At 24.3% G+C, this 27,464-nt stretch overlaps 4 protein-coding genes and 1 long non-coding RNA gene across 14 annotated transcripts; 4 read left to right on the plus strand and 1 right to left on the minus strand.

Annotated features, from left to right (window-relative positions):
• Nucleotides 1-235: 235 nt before the first annotated feature.
• Nucleotides 236-1,864, plus strand: Nxt1 (NTF2-related export protein 1). 2 transcript variants are annotated; one of them, XM_086912082.1, is made up of 5 exons: nucleotides 236-471; nucleotides 572-618; nucleotides 1,211-1,298; nucleotides 1,370-1,514; nucleotides 1,661-1,864. In XM_086912082.1, exons 1-5 carry the CDS (start codon nucleotides 442-444, stop codon nucleotides 1,834-1,836), a joined length of 486 nt encoding a protein of 161 aa, XP_086768208.1. In that variant the 5' UTR covers nucleotides 236-441; the 3' UTR covers nucleotides 1,837-1,864. The 2 variants fall into 2 exon arrangements, with proteins under 2 accessions (XP_086768208.1, XP_003695556.1); XM_003695508.4 differs by having other exon boundaries at nucleotides 239-471; nucleotides 572-1,137; nucleotides 1,212-1,298.
• A 2,923-nt stretch (nucleotides 1,865-4,787) lies between these two features.
• Nucleotides 4,788-13,111, minus strand: Abl (tyrosine-protein kinase Abl). 6 transcript variants are annotated; one of them, XM_086912076.1, is made up of 16 exons: nucleotides 12,663-13,111; nucleotides 11,741-11,894; nucleotides 11,406-11,515; nucleotides 10,992-11,290; nucleotides 10,773-10,914; nucleotides 10,576-10,706; nucleotides 10,241-10,503; nucleotides 9,273-9,444; nucleotides 8,936-9,191; nucleotides 8,739-8,861; nucleotides 8,420-8,555; nucleotides 8,048-8,175; nucleotides 7,425-7,588; nucleotides 6,291-7,348; nucleotides 5,693-6,190; nucleotides 4,788-5,516 (listed from the first exon to the last, which is right to left on the minus strand). In XM_086912076.1, the coding sequence occupies exons 1-16, from the start codon at nucleotides 12,787-12,789 to the stop codon at nucleotides 5,009-5,011; spliced, it is 4,269 nt and encodes a 1,422-aa protein (XP_086768202.1). In that variant the 5' UTR covers nucleotides 12,790-13,111; the 3' UTR covers nucleotides 4,788-5,008. The 6 variants fall into 6 exon arrangements, with proteins under 6 accessions (XP_086768202.1, XP_086768205.1, XP_086768203.1 ...); XM_086912079.1 differs by having other exon boundaries at nucleotides 8,069-8,157; nucleotides 12,663-13,056; XM_086912077.1 differs by having other exon boundaries at nucleotides 8,048-8,157; nucleotides 12,663-13,056.
• LOC147657021 (uncharacterized) lies at nucleotides 6,775-7,872 on the plus strand. The gene is made up of 2 exons (XR_015293313.1): nucleotides 6,775-6,944; nucleotides 7,021-7,872. It is a non-coding gene; the product is annotated as an uncharacterized LOC147657021 (long non-coding RNA).
• Nucleotides 13,112-13,754: 643 nt separating the features above from the next.
• Nucleotides 13,755-15,929, plus strand: Rab2 (RAS oncogene family member Rab2). Its single transcript, XM_003692661.4, has 4 exons — nucleotides 13,755-13,944; nucleotides 14,608-14,747; nucleotides 14,933-15,289; nucleotides 15,380-15,929. The coding sequence occupies exons 1-4, from the start codon at nucleotides 13,899-13,901 to the stop codon at nucleotides 15,479-15,481; spliced, it is 645 nt and encodes a 214-aa protein (XP_003692709.1). The 5' UTR covers nucleotides 13,755-13,898; the 3' UTR covers nucleotides 15,482-15,929.
• A 1,976-nt stretch (nucleotides 15,930-17,905) lies between these two features.
• On the plus strand, nucleotides 17,906-26,113 carry Hip1 (Huntingtin interacting protein 1). 4 transcript variants are annotated; one of them, XR_015293314.1, is made up of 20 exons: nucleotides 17,906-18,026; nucleotides 18,129-18,408; nucleotides 20,617-20,810; nucleotides 20,966-21,029; nucleotides 21,166-21,523; nucleotides 21,705-21,766; nucleotides 22,457-22,731; nucleotides 22,826-23,022; nucleotides 23,098-23,236; nucleotides 23,316-23,403; nucleotides 23,563-23,651; nucleotides 23,734-23,937; nucleotides 24,017-24,197; nucleotides 24,266-24,553; nucleotides 24,621-24,862; nucleotides 24,959-25,111; nucleotides 25,202-25,306; nucleotides 25,358-25,587; nucleotides 25,672-25,835; nucleotides 25,917-26,113. XR_015293314.1 is itself a non-coding variant. In XM_012489142.2 (20 exons), exons 3-19 carry the CDS (start codon nucleotides 20,766-20,768, stop codon nucleotides 25,830-25,832), a joined length of 2,877 nt encoding a protein of 958 aa, XP_012344596.1. In that variant the 5' UTR covers nucleotides 17,906-18,026; nucleotides 18,129-18,408; nucleotides 20,617-20,765; the 3' UTR covers nucleotides 25,833-25,835; nucleotides 25,917-26,113. The 4 variants fall into 4 exon arrangements, 3 of the variants coding, with proteins under 3 accessions (XP_012344596.1, XP_086768210.1, XP_012344600.1); XM_012489142.2 differs by having other exon boundaries at nucleotides 25,202-25,302; XM_086912084.1 differs by having other exon boundaries at nucleotides 21,178-21,523; nucleotides 25,202-25,302.
• Nucleotides 26,114-27,464: the final 1,351 nt, after the last annotated feature.

Here is a 27,464-nt window from a genome sequence, read left to right on the forward strand (position 1 = left end):
AACATTTATATGCATTGGCTCTCTTAGAATATTTCATATTTTATATCTTTTTTCGACAAATAAGTTAATATAATAGCAAAATTTTTATTTATATTTTTCATCTTACTTTCATCTAATATACGTTAAATACTTATGCATTTACTTATGTATTTAAACAATTTATTCCTAAAAGTGTTTAACACAATAAATTACTATATTATTTAGGATTTTTATTAACAAGCTATTTTATGGTGGCACAATCATAAAATAACTAGTATTAATACAAATCTTAAAAACCAATTTTGATGCTTTTCATTTATATTCATTTGGTAATATATAATTATTATATTAAATTATATACAAAGAGGAATTAAATTTATACTTGAATTTATAAAAATAATATATTATTTTCATAAATATATAATTATATCTTTTTTTCATATAATTATATAGTAATTAATTATGTTTAACATATTAACATTCATATCTAAAGTATGTATACATATAGTTTTTTTATAAAGAAATATTTTTTATATTTTTCTTATATTTATTATTATAATAATTTTCAATATTAATTTTTATATTTTTATAGGACTTTATTAAAATCGAAATAGAATTTAGCAGCATTTTTTTATTATTCTGTAAGTGCAGTAAAAGGTTTAAGTAAAATTTTATTTATTTTTGATATGTTTTAAAATATAATATCTAAAATAATATTTTTTTGGAATCATTAATATATTATTAACATACAATAATATCTAATGTATAAGATTCTATAAACTTTACAAAAAATATTTCTTAATCTTTTTTATGATCAAGTGAATATCGAACAAAAATTTTCTCTAGTGATAATAACAGAGGTCTTCTTTGGGAAAAATGTGACGTTTTTCGTTGTTTTGTTTTCAAAAACAAAAAATAAATCATATTTTTTAATTATTTTACATTAATTTAAAACAAATTGATAATTAAATTGTAAAATAATTTATTATGATTAGTATTTTTTTCAATTTTTTCACTGTAATAAAGTTGCTTATATTATAGAGGTTATATTTACATGTTTTACATACATAAATTCATATTACACAAAAAATATTAAAATTTTCTTAAAAATTTTAATGGATAATTAAATCGATATTTATGTGCATTAAAATGGAACAGGTATTTTAAAAATTATTTTTTTTTGTAATCATTAAAAAATCATCTTTATGATATAATAATTTTCTATTTTTTAGGATTTGAAAACAAAAATCGATCAGGCTTGCCGAACGGCCGAAGAATTTACGAAGCTTTATTATGAAAGTTTAGATAAACGTAGATACGTAAGTAATAACATATGAAATAATTATTTTATATATATATAATAGATTAATAAAAATAAATATCATTCTAGCTCATATCAAGATTATATTTGGATACTGCAACTTTAATATGGAATGGAAATGGTATTGAAGGCAAAGATAATATACAGAAATTTTGGACAGATTTGCCACCTTCAGATCATTCTGTTTTTACTTTAGATGCTCAACCAATAACAGGTAAATATTTTTATATATATATATAAACATCTTAAGTGTTTGTAATTTATCTATTTAAAAAATAAAAGTATGCTTTCATAAAAAAAAGTATCATTTTTTATAAAAATTCATAAATTAATATATTTAATACTATTATATTTAATTAGGTCCTGAAGTGGCAGATCAATTGACATTTCTTGTAAAAGTTGGAGGGCAAGTAAAATATGATGATAAAACATCAAAATCATTTAACCAAAGCTTCTTAATTGCAGCAATGGGAGATAAATGGAAAATTGTAAGCGATTGTTTTCGAGTACAAGAAGCACTAGAAAATGTAAATTAAGATAATATAAAATGATTTGTTTTCAAAATGTTTAAAGATCTTTTTGATTCAATATTTCTTTTTATTTCTATCATCGGTCTTATATCAATGTATAAAGCGATATTAAAATTTTCGTATTAGTGAATCAGTACGTTGGTCGATCATTTAGGAATAACTTTACACGAGAAGAAACTAAAAATAAATATAGATATAAATACTTAGACATAAACATTACTATGATACATATTGTATAAAACATCGATTTCATATCCTTTGACAGCTCATCAACTTAAATATCCAATGATTAATAAGATTTCGAGAAGTTCTAAATATATAATTTTTTAAGCAAAATCAACTTATCAATATATAGTTTATAATATTTTTTAAGATGATCTATAAATATTGCTCTAATTATTTAAATTTAAAAAAAATCACACATAACGTTTTTTATTTATATTTTATTTTTTATTAATTAATAAGTGATTAGAATGATTAATAAACAAAATTATATAATTAAAATGAATTAATGATATGACAATTTATTCTGTAATAGATAAAACAATTCTTATAATACATGATTATAATAAAAATTAAAAATTGTTTTAAAATAACTTTGATCAAGCTTAAAAATGATTAAAAATATTATACATGAACTTGAATTATTAAGTTATGTGTGATTTTTTATAAATAAATATATATTTACAGATAAACATTTTATTATGTTTCGATCTTATAATTTGTCTAATAAACTAAGAATTGATTTAAATTCCAATTAAAAATTTATACATTTAAAACTTCTCAAAAAGATTCGTTACGATCACTCGTCTTTCTTTCCCTCCCACCCTCTCTCTCCCTCTCTTTCTCGCGTTTTTATCAAAGATAAAAGATAAGTCGATCGGTGTATCACAGGTATAAATGATACAAGAAAAAGAAAAAGAAAAAAATAAGAATGATGGGATCAAATCGAAAAATAAAAATTCCGGATCATAGAATAATAAAAGTTGTCGATCGATGTATTTTAGTAGCCATATGCAGGCAGTGTTATAAGAGAAAACGGTTTGATTGGTAAATCGAAAAATTTTTGTTCTCGTTGCATATTTCTTATTTTTAAGTAATCAAATAAAAAATAAATTCAGACTCCGGAAACTCTAGTGGAAGACTTCCAAAAAAAAAAATTAGAAATAACATTACTAATTTTAATGTAAAAATAATGAAATCATATAATTTAAATACTAAGTTAATAATACTGCCAAAATAGTAATTTGAACTTGATCTGAATCTGACATTTAATTTAATGACTTAATGATCCATAATTAATTAATTAGAATTATATGGATTATAGTAAAAAAATAAATAAGATAAAACAAGTACTAATTTTTTCATTTAAAGATTGAATGTTTATATATCTCTCCTTTGTAATATTATTAATAATAATTTCTATTTAAAGTAAATTTTTATGAAATTAATTTACTTTTTAATGTATGTACTTTTTTTTAAATTTTTTAAAAAGTATCCGGAATCTTTGTTTTTTACTAGCACTTTGTGGAAGAACATCTACGTAATACGCAAACAACAAAAAATTTAGAACTTTGATTAATTACACCCGCTGATTTACACAAACACATACAGTAAAACCTTGACATATTATTATTTCATATACAAATTATTTTTGATTATTATAATACTTGATCGAACTTTCGATTATTCAATATTAATATAATCATTATCCTAAATTGTCAAATATTAAATTTGTAATTAATAAACTTTTGTTTAAAATACATATTATAATAAAACATGCTTTAAACAATTGCTATATTTAAAATAAATTCGTGATAATTAAAGCAATAAAGATATATATATATATTTGTTTAGCTTTAATTATCTCGAATAAATATATATACAAATATCAAATATATAAAAATGTAATAATTAAAATAATATATTAAATGAAACGGAATATATTAAAAACGGAATTAAAAAATATTATTAAATAAAAAAATGAATGAAAATTGATTAATCGTAAAGTTCATCAGTTTAAAAGGACTTCTGATTAATTTCTCTAATCAAAGTTTTACTGTATCATTAAGCATATCTGTTATTCGACTTATTCTATACAAATACAAAAGTTGTTACATTCTCTCACGCATTAAAATGGCTTACTCATTTAAAAGTTTTCGCACTTACGATGTATAATCTAGCCTAAAACTTTGCATACGATATTACGAAGCACGGCGCAAAAAAGTTCGATGAAAGAACACCGAGACATTTTACTCGACAACTATAATCACCACATTTATCGTATAGCGGACGAGTATGATTCACTTAGAGTTTCACTTATACAGAATACATGTTGGATCGACGTTAAAGTAATCATAATTAATTTACAAAAAAGAACCAAATGCTCAGTATATAAAAAGTATTTTTTTCTATGTCTGCCATTTATAAAGTAATTTATATTTTATTATTTTAATAAACTGCGATTACTCGTCCTTTTTTTATCATTTTAAAATTATTATTAAAAAAATTTAAGGAACCAGAATACATTTGATCCTTGCTTAATTATATTTTTAGACTCATTTTGCTCTCGACAATACTTTTTTTTTTCTTTTTTTTTTTTTTTTTCTTTTTTGCGAAACTCAATACATAAAAAATATAAATGAATTATATTTATGTACTATATGGTCTTTTTTCTTAATATCAAAAAAATAATACTTTTATTATAATAATATTTTAAAATCTGAACGAAAATAGTTAATCGCAGTCTATATTAAAAGATGTTTTGATGAAAATTGAAATATACTTTTTTCTTTTTTTATTTCAATATTTAAATTTTAGATTTTTTTTTATTACTTTTCCCATCAAACTAGTATTTAACTAAGGCCGTATTCGACTTGAGGCCTTGTTTTTAAATATTCTTGGCTTCGAGTATTTCTCCAGGAACAAAATAGTAAATCATTATCAGGAAAACATTGTTGCATACAATCAAAATTTGTAAAACTTCATTATTAATTTAAATTGTATAAAGATTATAAAATTGTTTAATTCAACAGAAAAGAAATTTTTAAAATTTGAAAATTCGAAAAAAAATTTATAAAGTTTTAAACAATAGATATGAATATTATAAATTGTATCAGATTCAAATGAGAACGAGAACAAGGGTGGAGACAGAGAAAACGATGTTAATTTCTCTAATTTATCTTTGCACGGTATTGACAACATCTTTTATCGTGTTTTGAAGATCAGTGAGAAGTCTTGTATTCTCCGTGACATTACGAGTACCAGCTGCACGAAGTTGTCGTGCCTGAAGTTCTAATCTTGCAAGAAGCTCGCGAAATTGAAATCGCGCATGTGGTGCAATACCACTATCTGCAAGATTAGCGCACATTCCGTGTAACAACCCTACCTTGTCTGAAAGCTGCAACCAGCTAGTCATTACTATCGTTGAACTACTTTTCAAATTTAATACGCTGTTTTCAATTAATGTTGAAAGCTCCAATACAATCTGTTTTGCAGTTCTTGAATCTGTATTCTGTTTAGTTAAATCATCTTCCGCATGAGATTTCGTACAATTCGGTGTTGCATATATTGAAGAACCAAAATGTTTAGTCGAAGAAGATAATGATTTGAGTGGTTTTGCAGGAACCACTGGTTTTTCTGGTTCAGCTGGTGGCCATAGTCTAGTATCGCTTTTACTACCAGAGCTACAAATATTGATAATATTTAATATATGATAGTTTTAAATGATTAATATTTAAAACTATTTATATTTTAAAATTATTTATATTTAAAAATTACAATATTGATTAACTTGACAATTTAAGCTATCATTTAATAATACAAATATTATAGAAAAAAAATGAATATTAATTTTATTTACCTCTGACTACGAGTTGAGGCTCCACTGTGATCTTCAGGAGAATCTTCTGTTTGATCAAGGATTTCTTGTTTACCACTATTTCCCCTAACACTAAGTTTTGGACTGTGAGGTTGACTATCACAAGATTCTTTATTTTCCCAAAGTTTTTTTAAACTACTAATACTACCAGTACTTCTACGTTTATCATCTTGTTGCTCTTCTGATTCTGAAGATTGTTCAGTGATAGTACTTTTTTCTTCTAAGGATCTTTCTTTTTCTGCATTCTCAACTTTTCGAAGTCTAGCTTTGAAATCTATTATTTGTCCATCAGATGTCTCTTCTTTTTGTGGATTATTTCGTTTGTCTACTCTTTTCAATTTAAAACCAACATTTCCACCAGAAAGTATAGATTCAGTTGTTGAAGAAGATATGGATGAATCTTTATAAGGATGATGCTGTTGATCTTGATTTGCTTCATTAGTTTTTAAAGTTGATACAGCATACTCATTTTGAGCATGTCTAGCACAAGTAAAAAAAATATGAAATATATATACATATCTTAAAAATAATCAAAAAACAAATAAAAAAGATAATATGATATATAAACATTAAAATTTACCTTTGTCCTGTATCCATATTAAAACTAGCACAAAGTTCTGAAAGTAATTGTGAAGCAGGGTCCAAAAGAGCAGATGGAGTACTACTTGTTACAGTTTTTTTCGTAGTTGTACCATGTTTTGTTTCTGCACTCTGCTTTATTTCATTTATCAATTTCAGTTCTAACATTTCCTTCATTCCAGGTTTACGTTCAAAACTATCAGGAGGTGAATTTGAAACTGGTGGTGGAGGCGGCGGAGGAGGAGGAGGTGCTTCTTCTGGTGGTGCAGCAGGTTCAATGGTATCTATTCTGGATTTAAAACCAGTCCTTTTATTATCGATAGTTCTACAAGAGCTATCTTGAGTTTCTCTGCGTCTTAAATTAACTCCAAACCTCGAACAAGCTTCTTTTACAGAGGGTTCTACATTACTAACGTCATTTCTGTCTTCCTGTTCATTTTCATCTTCTTTTGTACGCCAATCTGTACTTTTTGCTTTTCTTATAGATAAAGGAGAATTTCTTATTTGAGAAATTTCACTGCAAGAAATAGGAGGTGGAAGTTCAGTTTGTTCTTGACTGGAAAAAATTTCATCTGGTGGAGGAGGTAAATCTGCGGGTGGAGGAGGAAACTCCAAATCAGCTAATGATGGTTGAACGGATCTCGAAGGGCTTGCAGTACGAAAATTAGAATTACTCGAAACCCGAAAAGTTCTTAGACCAACGCCATCAGATTGATTATTCTTTCTTACAGCTACTACTCGACCACGAGGAGAATTTGGAGGTTGATAAGTATTAACAACACCGCTTGAAGAATTACTACGAGTCATTTGAGGTTGACTTCGTAAATTATTTTGACGAGGAGAAAGAGATCTATGTTGAGAATTATCGATAGTTTCATGTTGTTCCACTGTGCCAGATGTTATGGATGAAACTACTGTCGTAGATTCTTGATTTGATGGCATACCACTTTGACGCAAAGACTCCAAATATGCGCCAATTCTAGCACCTTTTGGTAATGTTCCGTAACGATTAATGGCTCTTTTCACGTTCTGTACTTCTAATGCACCCACTTGTACCAACTAAAAATTAGATTTAAATTTAAGTAATATATATTTCTAAAATTTTCGAAACATTTTAATTGTTTTAGAAAATTACTTTTTGCGGTAGCGGTTCTTTTGATGGATAAGGTCTAGGTTTAATTTGTTTTTGAGAACAGGTCAAGCCAGGTATAGGTTCCGGAGATGTTGAAGGTTGAGAGATAAAGTTTGGTTCCGCCGTACCCTGAGAACCCTCTCCATCCTCCTCGATTTCACAGCCTCCTGCAGCAATCGTTCCTTGAGCCATCGTCGCGAGATCTCGCGCAATACCTGAGTTCCCATTTAACAACAAACCGTACCGGTACATATTTTCTTTCTGCTTAGAGTCCTTTCGCTGAGAGCGAACAAGTTCCATAAGCTCAAATAATGAAATATAAACTGTATGTTTTGAAAATTAAAAATATATTTTCTTTTATATACTTTTATTTTAATACTTCATTATATTGAATATATTCATTGAAGTAATAAAAATAAATTAATAAAGATGTAATATAAAAATGAATAAATTTATTTCTTTTTTAACCTTTATATAGATTTATTATAGAATTTTAATTTTTTAATTATGTACTTAAAAAAGGACATAAATGCAGAAAGAAGTGAGCTAGATACAGAGCTTACGGTAGGAAACTGAAGCAGTACGTGCACGTATCAGTACGCTTGATTAAAGTAGAATGAAAATACCTTCGAGAATCTTATCAATACCATTTAGATCCGTGGCATCGTCGAGAGTCATGGTGTTCATTTCAGTGTTTTGAGTATCTTGCTCTTGATAGGCAGAATCGCGGAACGAACTGCACGACGACAGCAAGCTGTTACCCAATTGTTATATTATCGTATCACCATATAATCAATATTCGTCGGTGTTCGAAATCTCGATTATGAAAGAAATTTAATAAAAGCAGATTAATGTGAATAATATGGCAGATAAAATATATCCCATATATACATATAAATATATTGAATTATTTACTTATTACTGTAACCAGATCTAAAAAAATTATAATAAATATAATAATCGAGGTTTCGTCACACCGGAAACAAAAAATGCCATACCTCGTTCGTTTTGGAGGGGCTGGAGCTTGTTTTCCCTTTTTATTTGTAGAACGTCTCATTTGTACGATACTACTATTATTCTTGCTTGACATACCACCTGTGAATGTACTCAGTTTCGTTACTGAACTGGTAGTATCTACAACCAATAAATGAAATATCAAAACTAGGCTTTTATGAAAAAATCCATTTATTCTAAAATAGAATAAGATTTGTCTTAATCATATATTTATCAAATTATTTATTAAAATATATACATTTATTAATTATTTATATAATTAAATCACAATAAAACAATATTTTACGAATTTTCTATGAATACCTGAAGGAGGTAATGGCTCAGAAACTAGAACAAGCCCATGAATATTACCAGTACTACCAGTTTGAGATTTTTTGTATGAAAGTAAGGGAATTTCTCCTCCTCCTTGTAACTGCTTTTCAACTTCTGCAATAATTTAAATACACATGTGTATAAATTCCTTATCTTTTACATTGTATACATAGATACATAGATTTTACCTTCTGTAATACTAGATTCTTGAAACATATTTTCGAGAGAATGATGAATTTCTTTAAAAGTTGGCCTATCAGCAGCAGACCACTGCCAACATTGGCGCATCAATTCATATACTTTTGGTGGACACCCAGGAGGACATTCCATTCTGTATCCTTTTTCCAACATATGATACACATCTGTCAAATCAACACCAGGATAAGGAGACATTCCATATGTTGCTATTTCCCAAAGTAAAATTCCAAATGCCCATACATCAGACTATAAATTTAAATTACAAATATAATATGATTAATTACACAATATTATATTGTGAATTATAAAAAAATTTATTGCTTTTACCTTCGTAGAAAATTTATTATATGCTAATCCTTCTGGAGCAGTCCATTTTATAGGGAATTTCGCTCCAGCATGAGCCGTGTATGTATCATCTCTCATCAACCGGGCCAAGCCGAAGTCTGCGACCTTTACCAGATGATTTTCACCCACTAGGCAGTTTCGAGCCGCTAAATCTCTGTTTCGAAAGTCGCGATGTTAACGCGAGCTCGTTTCTTAAGAGGAGAGGACGATGAAATTTAAAACATTTTTCTTAACTAACTGAATGTATTTTTTCATGCAGAATATGTGTATCATAATGATTACTATAATCTGTCATTATTTTTTTCAAAAATTCTTATGGTATAAATTTTTTTTTAAAATTATATTAAAAACAATTATTTACAAAAAAAGATATTAAATGTAATGGTTACTTTTAGCCATAATACAAATTATCTTAAAACTAATTTTTTTCTGTTCACGAAATTATACTATTTTTGAATAAGTAGTTATAGTTTGTGAAATAAAAAAGATTAGTAATTTATGATAATTATTATGTGAAAAAAGTAAACATTACTCTTATATACTTTATTTATTATATTTTTTTAATATGTATTTTATACACAAAAATTTAATACCCTCTTTCCCTTTCTTTTCCCCATAAATTTTAAATTTGCTGAACTAAAACTCTGAAATGAATATATAATTATTTTTTAATTTTAAGATAGTATATAATAAATTCATTTCATATGGGTACGTAGAATTAGATTATAAAAAAACATATTTTTTATATAAAAAGATTAATCACTAATGAAACTAATCACTAAGATTAAATCACTTATAAAAATAATTAAAAATAAGAAATAAAATATAATATTTTAGAAATTAAAAAATTAAAAAATTAGAATAAAGAAAATACAAAAAAATATTTTCAAAAACATGATATAAACATATTATACAAAAACATGCATTTTTATTCAATTATTAAGGGATACCTATGAATGAAATTTCTGCTTTCCAAATAACTCATTCCACTGGCGATTTGTGTAGCCATATGCATCAATACGACAGCATTGATTTGATGTTTGCTCTCATTTCGTAAATAGTCTAATAGATTCCCTTTGCTCATGAATTCTGTAATAATATAAAAAGGTGGTTCTCGAGTACATACACCCAATAATTGAACTAAATTTCTATGCTTCATTTCCTTCATAATTGCTGCTTCCTCCAGAAAATCTTTTAGAGCCATTGTATCTTCCTATAAAATAAAAAAATATAGAAAAAATAATATTAATTAATTAATACTATTAATAATCAAAATATTAAAAACCTTTAATGTTTTTACTGCCACAGTCATATTGTATCTCTTCCATACAGCTTCATAAACATCCCCATATTGTCCACCACCTAATTTATGTCTCATAACAATGTCTGTTCTATTAATTTCCCATTCATCAGGTTCTAAAAGAATAATTTTAATTTAAAAATTGTATTTATTATTTTAAATTGTTATTATTTTGTATATACCTGGACTAAGAGGAAAAACAGTAGGCTTATTGTGCTTTGGTGCAGGATAAAGTAATTGTGTAATTAAACCATCGGCAAGCATTGAATGATGATGTACTAATTCTGCCAGAGTGTTAAATTTGCTTTCAGTTGTAACAAACATCTAAAATATTAATATTTTATAATACTATTTATATTTTAGCATATTATTGATATTAATATATATATAAAACATCATACCTTTCCTTCACTATCTTCATTAATTCTGTAGTGGTATACTCTACCCTCATATCGTAGAGAAATACTGCGTTGACCTGGACTGCTTTCTGATTCGCGAACTAAAAAGCTACCATTTATACCAGAACTTAATAGATATTCAGCAGCATTCCTACATATCCTTCCATGATACCAAGAATGTTTCTCAAGTGAATTTACTGGCGTGACATAATTTGAAGGAACCCATCCTACTTGACCAGTACTTGAATGAGCTTCACACCATTCTCCACTTTTATTATAACTTAGAATACGAACTTGTTCTCCTGAATTTACATAATTTATAATATGATATAATTCTTTTTAAAAGATATAAAATGTACATGTATGAATGTGATTATGTATTTATAAATACATATACACACAACACAAAATAATTACCTTTTTTAAGACTTAGTTGATTCTCTCCGCCAGCTTGGAAATCATATAGAGCCACAAATAATTGGGGATCATCTTCTTCTTGTGCTAATAGATTTTCTTTACTAGTCCATCTATAATATATTTAAATATTATACTTTAAATTATATGTCATATATATATATATATATATATATATATATATAAAAGATATAAAATTTATTTATATATAAAATATATTTTATATTTAAAAAATGAAGCATATAAAAATATTTTTATTTATTTATATATTTTATTATATATTTTTCATTTTTCATTTTTACTTTTTATATTTTATGTTATAAAAAATAAAATTTAACCTGTTTGCAGCCTCCAAGAGTCCAGCAGAAGAAACTCCAGTATGTTGTTGAATATTTATTTGTTGTGAAATTGGCTGAATACCGGATCCATTTGGAGGATCACCATCTGGTAATGCCGGAATGTGAGGTAGCGGTCTGCTTTGTAAAAGAGCTTCTGCACAACATTATAAGAAACTTAATAAAATTTAATATTGATTTAATATTTCTTATTTTTTTTTTAACAAAATATTATATAAATTTATATTATTTATATAATTAATATTTTTTTACATATAAATATTTTATAATTATGTTAATATGTAAAAAAATATTATCTTTTAAGATTATTTATTTTCTTTATTATTATATATAGATATATATAATTAAACACATTAAGTTAATATATTAATATTTTATATATTAAATTATACATAAAAATAATTTATATAATAAAAAAGTATTATTATTATATTTTAAAATACAAATTTATATATAAAAAAAATTTATAATATAAATAGATTCTATTTTATTTATTATAATAAATTAAGAATTTAATTAGATTATTATTTAATAACATAACAAATTTATATTTTTAATAATATTATAATAAAAAACTAATTATTAATAATCAATCATCAATTTGATAAAAAAAAATATAATATATAAATATAAGTATATAATAAAATAAAGTATATAATTAAATAATTATTTTTAATAATTTCTATCAATTTTTGAATAATTTCATATCATCAATTATAATTTTATTTTATTTTATATTCTTTTATATTCTTAATCTGCAATAAAGCAAGTAAGTGAACATACGAGAGAAACTAGCGGAAAGAGGGGAAGAAAGTGTGAGGGAGAGACGTGGAAAAAGGGACGGAAGTAAGAAAGAAATAGAAGATAAAAAATGAGAGAGTGAAAAAATAAGAGAAGAAATTACCGCTATGCTCCGTAAATATATTAGAGCCAACAAGACGGGACTCCTTGAGGTTTCTTGGCTGTTTACGTGTTTGTCGCGCAGCAGAGCCGACAGGAACAATTCTTTCCTTAGTCTGTTGAGCACCCATAGTTTCCGAATTGGCATGCCCTTAGATTAATCCCGGCCGCAAAACTGCCGGGGCCGTTCACTCGGCACATTCACTTTCGGCTTGACAGTCTAACTCCCGATCGCATCTCTCGCCGGCCTCTGCCGACGACGAGAATACACGAGATTCACGAATCTCACTACAACGCGAACCTTCTATTCACATTTTTGACCAGCATTCAAGATCGACATTCTCGCCATATTTGACAGCTTCGACGTCGACGATAGCTCGATTCGCACCGTACTGTTTACTACTTTTACTTACCACCAGAGTCATTTCTGTATCCTCATTGGACAATCAATTTCTTGAACAAAAATTTCATTGGTCAACAGCTTTGTTGACCGATAACATCATCCGAAATCTATTCTTTATTATTTGTTTCCCTTCTTATTTTATTTGCTTGTAAATACTTCTATTTATTAAAAGAAACAATTAACGTTTTAACACAATTGCATACTTATTAATATTAATAATATTAAATTAAAAAAATTTAATTGTTTTTTATTATCAATATAAATTATATTTTATACATTTATTACATTTATCTTGTTAAAATTGTTTTTAATTTATTATAAATTTATTATATTCTATTATTTTTTTTATTCATAAAAGAAATAATAATAAAAGAAAATTATTTATAATATTTAATAATATTTGTTAATGTAACTAAAAATATAAAATATGAAATATATTAAAGTAATATATAAAAAATATTTATAATAGAATAATATAAATATTATTTACTGTAACATAAATATTGTTTTACATTCAATTAACAATTATATTGTGTAATATTATAATCATATTATATATAATTTAATCTATATGTATATAGTATTAAGTTAGAAAGTGCCATGGTTTTGGAACACAGCCAACGCTTACAAGATACGTCAATGACTGAAGCGACGGCAGCGCGATATCGGAAACCCGAAGTTATTACGAATAATACGGAAAATCCCGAGAATTGCCGAAGCGATTCAGTGACGTCATGCTGAAGCAGAAGAGATAAGACAGTCAAAAAAGTGAAGTTCTGTTTTCTAATATATCCGCATTTTGTGTAGATATCTTTGTTTGCTACGTGATTTCAAAAAATGTCGTACGCATACCTTTTCAAGTATATCATCATTGGAGATACAGGTAATTATCTAATGTTTTCATAGAAGCAAATGTTAAATGATTTTTACATTCTTTTACACTACGTCGACCGTGACAGGGCCCATTGTTTTCGTTTCTTTGGACGATAATATTTGTGATTTGTAAATCTTTATAGCGTTCTTATAGATTACAATGTATATCCTTTACAATAACATTTAACGAACAAAATATATAATTCGATATATCATTTATACATACAATTATTTGCGTATAATAATTTTGTTAATTTAAAAAGTGTTTTATTCCTTTATTTATCTTAAGAACAGATCTGTAGATTAAACGCAATATTATTAAAAATTGAGATTAGATGTTATAATTGAACTTGTTTTAAATATTTGTATACATTGTTATTGACTTGTTTACTTTGATATTGTATATTTTATAAATTAAATATATTTTATAAATATAATATGTCTTTGAATCATATAATATCCTTTTATTTTAATGTGAAGTAAATCTTTAGCTATAAATAAATATATTTTAATATAATATATAACTTGATTATATATTTGTTTTCAAACAATTCATATATCATAGCATAGTATATATTATTTGCATTTATTGTTATTTTTAATTTTATAAAAACATCAATTTATATCAATTATTTATTATAATAATTATTTATTATTTTTTTTTTTTAAATAGGAGTTGGAAAATCTTGTTTACTTCTACAATTTACTGATAAGAGATTCCAGCCTGTTCATGATCTAACAATAGGTGTTGAGTTTGGTGCTCGTATGATTACAATTGATGGAAAACCAATCAAACTCCAAATCTGGGATACTGTAATTATTTATTTTTTTAAGTAAATTTGTAAAAAAATTATAAAAAATATAAATAACAAATCTATATTATTGAATTTTTATAAATTAATATGATAAAGAGTTTTTATAATTTTTATAATTTTATAATACTTTTTATAATTTTTATATGAAATTATAATTATTAATTTATTAAATTCAATTTATAGGCAGGTCAAGAAGCATTTCGTTCTATTACACGATCATATTATCGCGGAGCAGCAGGAGCTTTATTAGTATATGATATTACACGTAGAGAAACATTTAATCATTTGACCACTTGGTTAGAAGATGCAAGACAACATTCGAATTCTAATATGGTAATTATGTTAATTGGTAATAAAAGTGATCTGGATAATAGAAGAGAAGTACGAAGAGAAGAAGGTGAAGCTTTTGCAAGAGAACATGGACTTGTTTTTATGGAAACTAGTGCCAAAACAGCAATTAATGTAGAAGATGCATTTATTAATACAGCAAAAGTAATTTATGAAAAAATTCAAGAAGGTGTATTTGACATAAATAATGAGGTAAAATCAAAATTTAATTTAAAAACTAAATCATTATTATTATATTATATTTCTATCTATTATTATTAAACAAATTTTAAATATATTTAGGCAAATGGTATCAAGATTGGGCCACAACATTCACCAACAAGTCCTAGTGGATTAGCAGGTACTGGTGGTCAAGGAAATACGCAAGGTGGTGGGTGCTGCTAGGGGCTGGGGGTTGCCTGTCCACCGCTTCATCCTTCTCCAATTTAAATTAATCTTTTTACTCCTGCTCCTCATTTTATTCTCAACCAATTACTTTGTATATTTTTTGCGTGTGTCGCATCATGAGGTAACAAGTGACTCTATTGATGTATTTATTATTTAAAAAAAAACATATACATACGTATTAAATAGGAATATTATAAGGGAAAATGTTATATATATTGCTTAAATCATGAAACCTAATAAAGTTTTACTTTACAGATTCTGGCTAATGTAAATTTATTAGTTTTAAATAATATTTGTTACATGCTTTGTATACTTAATTCATTTGTATAGCAATATAGTAATGTTAGATTTTTAGTTGCATTCATAAAATAGTTGAAACTTTTAGTATATACAGATAATTTTACTTTTAATGTGCTAGAAAGAAATAAATAATATTTTATCAATACATTTCTATATTAAATTTTTATTTATCTATATTATCTATATATTTAAAGTTTTATAATTTTAGTTATAATATTCGAAAATTCGAGGAACAAATTGATTACAAATTGGATATTGATCAAGCGGGAAAGGATAGGCACTTCTATTTAATATTTTGTATTTGTTCACATTGTATATTGTATGTATTGTGCACTGATCTGATTTAATTTAATAATGAATTACATATATATATATATATATATATATATATATATATATATATATATATATATAAATCAAAGTGATTTGTCAAAGATATGATTTACACTTGACTACCTAAAGTGACACCATGTATATGTATGTATCAATGTATGAAATGACGAATATATAAAAACATATAAATCAATTTTTTGAGGCCTATTTAACTAAATATCTTATTACTTAATCAATTATGTAATTGGTATTGTTATTTTTGGTATATTTTGGAATTATATTTATGGAAACAGTATTTTAATTATATCTAAATTAAGCTTTTTTATTTTGTATATTTAAATAAATACAATTACACTAAATTTTAATTTAAATTTTAGTAAAGAAAAATACTTATATAACCAAATAACCATGAGTAGTAATACCAATGAAAAATATAAAAAAATAATGCTACCTATATTTTGTCCATTTAAATGTAAAAATAAACATCATATACATACATTCTTATTTTATGATTATATGCTTAATATTTTTAAGTATATGGAAATATATTTAACTGTGAAAGATTTCAATATAAAAATTAATCAATACTTTATAAAAAAAAATAAATTTATTTGTTCATTTTTTATATATTGCAATTTTCAATTAAATTTATTTTTAAAATATTTTATGATGTTTACAATAAATATAGATTTATGTATATAAGTCTAATGTCAAATGAAGGTGAAAATTGAAACGTACTATCATGATATGTACTTAATTTTTATACTCATTTAATACTAAAGTTATTATATTATTATATTCTTAGTGTATATCAGTTTGAAGAAATTATTATTTATTAATTACTATTATTAAATATTGTTTTAATAATAGTATATTAAATGCATGATATATTTGTCTATAGTAAATTTGACATAATTTTTTGATTAAAATATATATACATATCAAATATTTCATTTCGTTTTATTTAAAAAATGTATGTATCCAATGATTTGATTTATATTGTTTACGATATTTAATATATATGTATTTCAAATAAAAAAAATTACAATATAAGTATATATCTTAGCAATAGAAGATTTAATGATTTCTATGAAAATCTATCAAATCTTGCTATGATTATCATATATAATATAAGTTATATATATGATAATCATATTTAAAAAAAATTTAAAAAATAAAAAATATAATAATATATAATAATTTAATACAATATAAATAATATAATTTTATTCTATATCAATTTTTATTTGCTAAATTAGAAAAAAATTATAAAATAAATGTAATAAAAATGTAAAGATTATACAATAATTTGAATGAACAAAAAATAATAATAAATCACTAATCAAAATTATATTCAATAATAGAAATTAATATAGATATATATTATAGATATAATTAATTAAGATTCATTCTTTATATTTATTTAAATTATTTTTCAAATTAATAAGAAAAAATAAACAATCGTTTTAAATGTTATTTACATTTTTAATATATTAGAGATTTCAATATCATTTAACAATAAATTTAATATTAATGTAATTATTATATTTTAATTGTAATAGAACAGAATTTGAAACAAGTAAGAAAGATTAAAAACTTTATACCGGAAGAAGATAAGTAAGATACGGATAAGAACAAGGTGATAATGATATACAGTAAGCATAAAACAAAGATGAGATAACAAAAACTTAAAATTGAATAATTATTTATATAAGTGAGTAAAATATAAAAATAAATGTTATTTTAAAAATAATTTTATGCCAACGAATTTTATGAGTTATGTAGCTACGCCATTGGAAGTGCGCTCGAAATAGCGGTTTGATACTAAATGCATGCTACTCCTATTCCAAGCGATTCACCGTATTCCATCGTACCCGCGGACGGGAAGCACATATTTATTTCGTATTTGGTACGAATTTCGATTTGTTTATTAATAACACTGTCATTTTTTAATTCTTTTATTATTATCTTTAATATTTATTTATCATATCTAATCATTGAATCCATACAGTTACGTATCGATGCAGTTTTAATGCAGTTATTAATTAAAAAAAGTCAGTTAAAATAATTCATGAGGTATTTGCCGCACTTTTCAAAGTTAAACACATTAATATTTAAAAAAAGTGTTAGTGCGCATTTATGAAGTTTCCGTTTATGATAGCCGGATCTATGCTACGTAATCTTTTGAAACAATTCGTGTATTGACGAAGTAATGAGTTTAACAGAATTATATATTTTTTAACAAAGTACAGATCTGGATTTAATGACATAAACTGTTGGAATAATTTTAGGTATGTAATATGAATTTCAATATCTAATCGCATATTGTATTTGAAAAATAAGTATTTAAATATACTGATATCTTTCAAATGAGCATAAGGTTATATACTCATCAATTTAAGTAAAAGTATTATAAAAATGTTTTGATTTTAAAACATTTAAGTATTTCAAACTATCAAAACTAAACATATACTGTGAAAATGCGGTCCTTGACCTCATTCCAATTCGTATATTGTTTTAATACCTTTATAGGTTAGGAAATGTGTTTATTATGACATTACAATTGTACATATTAGCAATATTTAATTATTGACAGTTCTATTTCGATGTAAAATTTTTAAACTTATTTGAAAAAATATTTGAAATGCTGTTTGTTATTAATATTTATAATATAATATTACACATAATATTAAATATAATTTAAAAAAAATCTAATATCATGAACGAATAGGAAACTGTTCTTTAATTTTTTATATATATATATAAATATGTATGATATTTAATAATTCTTTTATAAATTCGTTGTTTCTATTAGTGAAAAATAAAATTAAAAAAATTTACATATTAATGTGACTTTATTTATTTACGCATTTTTGAATTTTAATAATATTTATAAATATACATATTATATAAAAAAATGTAAGAAATGTAAAACGAATTTACATGTATACGAACTACTTATAATAATTAAATTTAGTTAAGTATTAAATATATAAAAAATTTTAAATTTAATAATTATTTATTTTATTTTTTTTTAAATACAATTATATTTATATTATTATTTTTTATGAAAATCTTTAAAAAAATAAATATATGTAATTTAAATTCTTAACAATCTCGTGAAAAATTAAAAAAATAATTTAATATAATCTTTATGGATTTCACTGTGAATTTAAATTAAATTAAATTTTTATTATTTATAATATTATATTATTATATTTTTATTATTTTTTAGTAAAGATTTAAAAAAGCTAATCATATTTTCTTAAAGATAAAAATTGAATATATCTTTTATATATTTTACATACCATAATTATTATACACTATAATTATCAGCATTCAATTGTAATTGTAGCTATATATATAATAACGATATTTTGAATCGTTATAATTTAATCATTCAAATTATTATTATTTTTTTAAGATATTTATATTATTTTTGTATCGATATATATTTTTTAACGATACTCATTGTTTATGTTTATATTAGCTATTATCATTCTAATTAAATTCTAATTGCATGTCAAAATATCGAATGTCATTCATTGCGTCTATTTCGGTCGTTATCTTTGTTTTTCTTGCTATAGTTGTAATATGCAGTTGTAACATGTCTTTGACTTACATGTCATCCTATAATATGCACATCTCACCCGTTCATCTAAATACACAAATGCAACTAGTGAAATACTTTCTGAATGAACGTAACTGTATAGTGACACTCTTTCTGGTACAAGGCATCGTTAATCGTACTGGAGCGGTGACACCACTCGGAAGAGTTAATGAATATAAAAGACCCATCATTTAAACTTCCGAGATTGAAAAAATATGTATTTTATTGACATTAAAGCAAAAATTTTTGAAACTAATAATTTAGAAAAACTTTTGAAATTTCCTAATTTATTATTCTACACTTTGCAATATATTATAATTTTGCATTTTTGTTTCAATAATAAATATGTTATTTCAAATAAAAAATTAAAAAATATCTAACAGTTTAAAAGAAGTAAAATTCTTTTGTGATAAAAATCACAAAAAACAATAATCAAAACTATGGTTAAAAATTTTTAAAAATTCATATTTAATAATTTTTATTTTTTTCAGATATTAGAAACTGTTTTACAATTAAAAAATAAACATTTTTTAATAATTTATGAATTTTATTTATAAGATCATGATCTCTTTGGAAAAATATTTCAATATTTTATCTTTATTAAAATAAGTTTCAAGCATACTATATTAGATAAAGTATTGATATAATATATCAATTTCATTTAATGATAAAAATTATGAGAATTTCAAACCTTTTATAATAAATATTAATAACATTTCTAAAATGAATACATATTAGTAAATTAATGAAATTACAAATATATAATAATATATATAAATATATATACGAAATTGTATTATCATCATGCAATAGTTTGTTTTATCTTTCGTTTTATTAAATATTATTTTATTTTTCATGAATCATAAACAATTATATACAATTTTTTCAGGAAATGTGGAACGTAACATTGTCGAATGTATTTATTTAACGCATTTTGACATGATTGATGAATTGGTGAAATGATGATTTTTCATATGGATTGACAATTAGGATTTACACATATTTTAATTTCTACCGCAGCTGTTGTATACTATTATCATGACGAGTGTCGTTCCACTCACTGATAAACAACTTCACCAGTTGGTAAATGAATATCATAGGAAGATTTTAAAAAGTTTTTTTAAAAACTTGAAAAATATTTTAAAAAATCATAAATTTATAATGATTTTTTAATATTATAATGATTTATTATAATAATATTATAATGATTTAGCAAAAAAATTTTGTTTGAATTTTAGAGCATCTCTATAGGAAAAGCTGTAAATCCTACAGAAACACCTGTAAAAGAAAAACATGTACGAAGTATCCTTTTTAATAAAAAAATTCTTTTTTTCTATAATTATTATATTTTATAAAATATATTATTCATCATATATTAGAATTTGAAAAAAATTAGTTTGTTGAGAATATAGTATATATATACCTTATAGAAATGTAGGTGCGATTATAGGTACACATCAAGAAAAAGGTGGAATGGTATTTTGGCTGTATATGTTACGACAACCATTACAAGAGAATCAGATTGTCGCATGGAAATTTTGTCATGTGCTGCACAAAATATTACGAGAAGGTCATGAAAAAGTGATTCCGGATTCTCAAAGATATCGCGGAAGATTGGAAGATCTTGGAAAATTATGGCAACACTTGCGGGAAGGATATGGTCCATTAATTCAATTGTATATAAGATTACTGATTACAAAGTTAGATTTTCATAAGAGAAACCCACGTATACCCGGAAATCTTCAAGTAACACCAGAGGAACTTAAATCAATCGGAGAAAATGATATCAATATTTAGTAAGTTTTTATTTTATATATATTTTATAAATATATATTATATATATATAAAATATATGATTTAATTTAATTAGAAAATATACAAAATTATCAGATTAAAAACTTATATATATATATATATATAACTATATATTTATATATATAACTATATATATAACTATATATATTTTTTTGTATTTAGTTTCCAAATGTCGGTTGAAATGTTTGATTACATGGACGATATTTTGAATTTACAACGTGCAGGTAGGTACGAATTAGATTCTTGTCTATCACTATGCTTTTTGAATTGCTCAAGTTTTTGACTTTGTATTGATTAAAAAGCAGATTATCCTTCTTATACTTTTTGCTGACAGACGCTTTGCACGAGTAACAGCCTCCGATGCGTTATTATTATTTTTTTTTTATCAATTGTATTATAGTAGTTTCTTGGTGTAAAAGTACTCATCGTACTTGTGAAACGAAAATAGCACGGTATCAATTTAGATTTTGTCATTTTGACGTAATTAATCTGCTAGAATCTCGATTATCCAGATCGAACTCAACCAAGGCAGACCGGTTAAATCGAGATCTGCATGCTGAATATATGAACGGAGGCGTCATTGACGGATGAACAGAACAATTTACACGACGGTAATATTTCTTTATTTCGTGAATTACCGATGAAAAATCTGCTGCAAAGGATTTGTATTTTTTATTAGATTTAATAAAAATTGCAAAAAGAAAATGTGATATTTGCGATCTTCACAAATAATTAAATAGGTGCAATTAAAGTGATCGTTCCAGATATATTTATTCCATCATCTTGTGTATCATGGAAACTGGGGATATATCGCTTTTAATAACCACTTCCTTATCAAAATCTCTTTAAAAAATTTTTCAAGTCGGTAATAAAGATTTGTGCCAATATTAATTTATATAAATGAAATATTTCAGTTACTACTTCTTTGAAGAATACACCCTCAAATTCGATGACTGTCAGTGGACAGTGTCGGCTGGCTCCGTTAATTCCATGCGTTTTAGATGCATCACAGCTTTATGATTATTGTGTAAAAATTCTATTTAAACTTCATAATACTTTACCTGCGGATACCTTAGCTGGGCATCGCGATAGATTTTCTAAACAATTTCAAGAATTGAAAAAGTTTTATAATACTGTTAAACAAAGACAGTATTTTAAACATCTTATAACAATACCTACGTTACCTGAGGTAAATATTGTCTTTTTGATACAAATTATTATTATTACTATTTGTAATATGATAGATTATATATGATATGTAATATATCTTATATTTGTTTTAGAATCCACCAAACTTTTTAGTACAATCTGAATTACGAACTTATGTTACACCAATAGTAGTATTACCACCAGAAGAATCTTTAGATTCTGAAGTTGTTGTTGATAGTCTTATTGATACTTCTGATACAAATTCATTACCAGGTGATCAGTTAGATTCTACGCGAAATGGTTCAATTTCACCTGATGCAATAGCGGAAAGGTATTAAAGTAGTAGAAATTAGTTTCATATGATATTTATTTAAAAGTTACAAGAACTGATCATTTATTATTTTAGAGAAAGCATCATCGATCATTTGCAGCAAGAAAACAATCATCAAAGACAAGAATTACATCGTGTATTAACTGATCATCAACGAATCGTTGAAGAACTTCAAATTCATGTCACTCAGTTGAAATCGGATTTACTTGTTAAGGTAAAAATATTTTAATTATTTATTAGCATAATTTTATTGTAAATATGAATTTTAATAAACATCTATTTTAATTTTGTAGTGTAATGAAATTGAACAAGAAAAGCAAATTAATCAAGATTTTATTAAGCAAAAAGCTGATATGATGATGAAAGTTCATGAAAGCGAAGGTTAGAATATTCCATTTTTATTCATATTTCCATTGCTTATATTATTATTATTATTATTATTATTATTATTATTATTATTATTATTATTATTATTATTATTGTTATTATTCGTTATTATTATAAAAGTACATACAAAATTTAATTTTTTTCTCTTTTTAGAAAAAAATAAGATTTTACAAGAAAAATTTCAAAAATTAAAAGATGCATATGCAAAATTTAGAGATGAACATATCAATTTAATTAGAAAGGTAAAATTATTTTAAATTTTAAAAAAATAATGTCAAATGCTGAATATAAATTTTGAATTTGGATTTGTTTTGTTTGTAATAGAAAGTTGAAGTAGATAAGCAATTAGGAATGTTGAAAATGTCACAAGAACAATCTGAGCGACGAACAACTGAAGCAGAACGTCGACTTGAAGAATTAATACAAGGCCAAGCTATAACAGAACAAGAAAGAAAAAAAACCGTTGAAGCTCAACACGATTTGGATGATGTAAAACAACAATTGAATGACGCGAAAACTGAAAACTTGGTTAATACCTTTCTTTCTTTTCTTCAATTTATGTTTATATTTTTTTTAATTTCGTTCCGGTAAAGATATAATATTTTAGGCTTTGATTGCCAAAAATGATTTTATAACTTCTGAAAAAATGGCTTTAGAAGGAGATATACATGATTTATTAGCACAGAAAGAAGAATTAGATTTAAAAATTGAAAAATTAGAAGTTGAAGTTGAACGATGTCGTAGTGAAATGAATACATATGCTGATACCACATTACACGAATTGTTATGTAAGTGCTTTATTTTATCTAATAGTAAGAAATAATTTATATTTATTAACAAAGAATTTTTATTTCAGTAAATTGTATTTTCAAAGCAGAAGATATTATACAGTATTCATTGACTACTATTGATAATCCTGCAATGTCAGATTTAACTTGTACACCTCAATATCTTGAAAAATTAGAAGATCCGATTTTGAAATCATTAGATGCTTTAGATGCTGCATACACTGGCTATGTATGTGATACAACAAATGGAAAAGTGCTAATTAAAAATGCAATACATGTTGCATATATTTTGGGACTTTATATTATTCATGCTAAATCTACATCCAATACATCTATTGATATTACGTTAGGCGACAGTGAGTTTCAGATGTTAAAAATAAGTTTAAAAATGTATATTTATTGCCAATTATTATTATGTTTTAGAATTCACTGATGAATGTAAACAATTAGGATTACAATCATTATCTATGTTTAATCATATAAGAGATAAATCACCAGTGACAATGGGTCAAATCAATGAAGTAAAACAGCACTTCAAGAAAGTATGCGAAATTGCTACTACATTATCTACTATACAAGGCAATGTTGAAGTTATTGGCAGTTTGGTAGAAACGGAATTATTAAGCATGGATAAAGCAATAGAAGAAGCTGCAAATAGAATACAAGTAATTATCTTTTATATTTTAATATCTTATATATTTTAATAATAATCAGTATTTATCATAATATGAATTAATAATAATTTTATATTGTTAAAATAGGATATGTTGGAGAAATCTCGTGCAGCTGATTCAGGTTTAAAATTAGAAGTAAATGGGAAAATTCTAGATTCATGTACAGAATTAATGAAATGTATAAGAAAATTAGTTAAAAAATCGCGATTATTGCAAGCAGAAATTGTAGAACAAGGAAAGGTAAAAATATTTAATATAATGTTTTGTAAATGTTGCAGTATACATACACGCCCATAGAAACAGAAAAAAAAAGTTTATTTTAAATTTTAGGGCACTGCCTCTGCAACAGAATTTTATAAACGTAACCATCAATGGTCTGAAGGACTTATATCAGCAGCAAAAGCAGTTGCAATGGGTGCTAATCTCTTGCTGTAAGTAGAAACATTGCAATTTTTATTTGTTTATAAAATTAATTATTATTCGCAGAGAAGCTGCTGATAAAGTTGTTGCTGGAAATGGTAAATTTGAACAATTAGTAGTTGCATCGCAAGGAATTGCTGCATCTACAGCACAACTAGTAGTTGCAAGTAGAGTAAAAGCCAATAGAAATAGTAATAATTTAACTGCCCTTTCTGAAGCATCAAGGGATGTCACGCAAGCAACAGGAAATGTTGTTGCAACTGCTAAAAACTGTAGCCAACTTATTGAAGAAAATGGTAATTTTGTTATTTAAAATTCATTTTTATTTATTTTTTTTTTAATAAAAAATTAATGTTTAATAAAAAGTTAATATTTTACAGATGATTTAGATATTTCTGGCCTACGTTTACATCAAGCCAAACGATTGGAAATGGAAGCACAAGTACGTGTATTGGAATTAGAACAAGCATTGGAGACTGAAAGATTACGCTTAGCCGCTTTACGACGTTATCATTATCAACTTGAAGGCGAAAAAGAATAATGAGTATATATAAATATAATATTATAATATATACATTGTATATCTTATAAGTTTATTTTTAAAATTTATTTCTAAAAATTTCAGGTTTTTGTTATCAATGTGAAAATTCACTTTAACAACAGAATTTCTCATCAGCATTGAACAGTATTGAATAAAGTGTTCTATTAAAAAATAATATATTGCAAGAAAAGGAAATCTATTTGGATTGACTGAAATTAATTATTGTAATATTTGCATGTTTAATATGTAATAAATATAATTTTATTTCTTTTTAATGAAAATTGAAAATATTTGAATAAAAATCAAATTATTGTTACTTCTTTTATGACAAACAAAATATAAAATAAATTAAAATTTAATTAATATTATTAATATTTAATAGTTTATAAATGTTTATAAATAGTACAAATAATATAATAGTGTTGTTTAAAAAATTTTAGTGCTCCTTTATTATTTTAATATTGTTTTCAAACTGATTAAGCATAGAATTAAATTGCAATATTAATGATAGTTGGAAATAAAATTAAATTTTAATATAAAGTTATATATAATATAAGTTATATATAAGATATAAAAATTGAATCAAAAATCATATTGATGTTGTCTCTTAAATGCATAAATGCAAGTTTTGTAGAACAAATATAAACAAGAAAAGCAAAAAAAGGAAAAAGAACAAAGATAGAGTAAAAATATAAATATCAATGCTATCTCCAGAGTGTTTCAAATAAAATACTTAATAAAGAAAATTTCTACAATTACAAATAGTGAGAAAAATAAAAAGATAAGAATTGATTATCAGCATTATTTATTATTATCTTGAGTATCAAAAATATCTTTTCAAAAATATTCAAAAAATGGAGATTCTCATTCTATTTTACATTGTTTTGAAAAGCTATCTTTGACATTCAAAAGATAGCGCTGTTGATCAATTCTTCAACTGTATCTTTAATCTTTTTCTTCTCTAATTATTTATTCTCCTTTTTTTATTTTATATCATTCTGTAGATGGCGCTGATTTTAATATTCTTATTCTATATCTATCCTTTTTCCATGGTTTGTTTTTCTTATCTTATTCTTGGCACACAATATAAACATTCTGATCGAGATAACAGAAATTTAAAATAATTTTTTTTATTGAAAAATTATATACAAAATATTGATTTACAAATTACTTTTATAATTCAAGATTAATACATCTATAAAATATATGATACCTATATATTTCATTATATTTTATCATTTAATTCTTTAATTTGTAATCACTTTATATATATAAATGATTTTTAAATGTTTAAATAGATCATATATTATAAATATTATTTTAGCAATTTCAAAAAATTCGATATATTATTTTACTGTTGCCAAGATATTTGTATATTTTTAATATTATTTTATTCGTTTATATCAAGAATCAAGAAAGATCATTACTTTCGGTAATCAAAATCTCAATTAAAAAGTTAAAAATTCGTAATTCAATTATATTTGCATGTCAATAATTATAAAACATAATATTCAATAAAATTTATATCAAAAAGATGTAATGTAAGAAATAATATATTCTAAATAAAACTATAATATAGCTAAAAATATAAATAGTAACATAGTATTAATTTGACATTATAAATTCATTGAT

This window comes from Apis florea, unplaced genomic scaffold (genome assembly GCF_048593485.1).
Source record: "Apis florea isolate Af1SG1 unplaced genomic scaffold, ASM4859348v1 contig_3367_pilon, whole genome shotgun sequence".
Classification (NCBI taxonomy): Eukaryota; Metazoa; Arthropoda; class Insecta; order Hymenoptera; family Apidae; genus Apis; species Apis florea.

What these genes read in the sequence shown, in the direction of transcription:
- Nxt1 (XM_086912082.1), top strand. Translation starts at nt 442, where the DNA reads ATGTTTAACATATTAACATTCATATCTAAA. An exon ending in GTTTAGATAAACGTAGATAC is followed by an intron (nt 1,299 to 1,369) that starts GTAAGTAATAAC and finishes ATATCATTCTAG; the next exon opens with CTCATATCAAGATTATATTT. An exon ending in AGATGCTCAACCAATAACAG is followed by an intron (nt 1,515 to 1,660) that starts GTAAATATTTTT and finishes ATATTTAATTAG; the next exon opens with GTCCTGAAGTGGCAGATCAA.
- Abl (XM_086912074.1), bottom strand. Translation starts at nt 12,789, where the DNA reads ATGGGTGCTCAACAGACTAAGGAAAGAATTGTTCCTGTCGGCTCTGCT. An exon ending in AGCAGAAATTTCATTCATAG is followed by an intron (nt 9,445 to 10,240) that starts GTATCCCTTAAT and finishes CTTTCGAAACAG; the next exon opens with AGATTTAGCGGCTCGAAACT. An exon ending in AATATGGATACAGGACAAAG is followed by an intron (nt 6,191 to 6,290) that starts GTAAATTTTAAT and finishes TACTTGTGCTAG; the next exon opens with ACATGCTCAAAATGAGTATG.
- Rab2 (XM_003692661.4), top strand. Translation starts at nt 13,899, where the DNA reads ATGTCGTACGCATACCTTTTCAAGTATATCATCATTGGAGATACAG. An exon ending in TATCATCATTGGAGATACAG is followed by an intron (nt 13,945 to 14,607) that starts GTAATTATCTAA and finishes TTTTTTAAATAG; the next exon opens with GAGTTGGAAAATCTTGTTTA. An exon ending in AACTCCAAATCTGGGATACT is followed by an intron (nt 14,748 to 14,932) that starts GTAATTATTTAT and finishes TTCAATTTATAG; the next exon opens with GCAGGTCAAGAAGCATTTCG.
- Hip1 (XM_012489142.2), top strand. Translation starts at nt 20,766, where the DNA reads ATGACGAGTGTCGTTCCACTCACTGATAAACAACTTCACCAGTTG. An exon ending in CAATACCTACGTTACCTGAG is followed by an intron (nt 22,732 to 22,825) that starts GTAAATATTGTC and finishes TATTTGTTTTAG; the next exon opens with AATCCACCAAACTTTTTAGT. An exon ending in ACGCGAAAACTGAAAACTTG is followed by an intron (nt 23,938 to 24,016) that starts GTTAATACCTTT and finishes ATAATATTTTAG; the next exon opens with GCTTTGATTGCCAAAAATGA.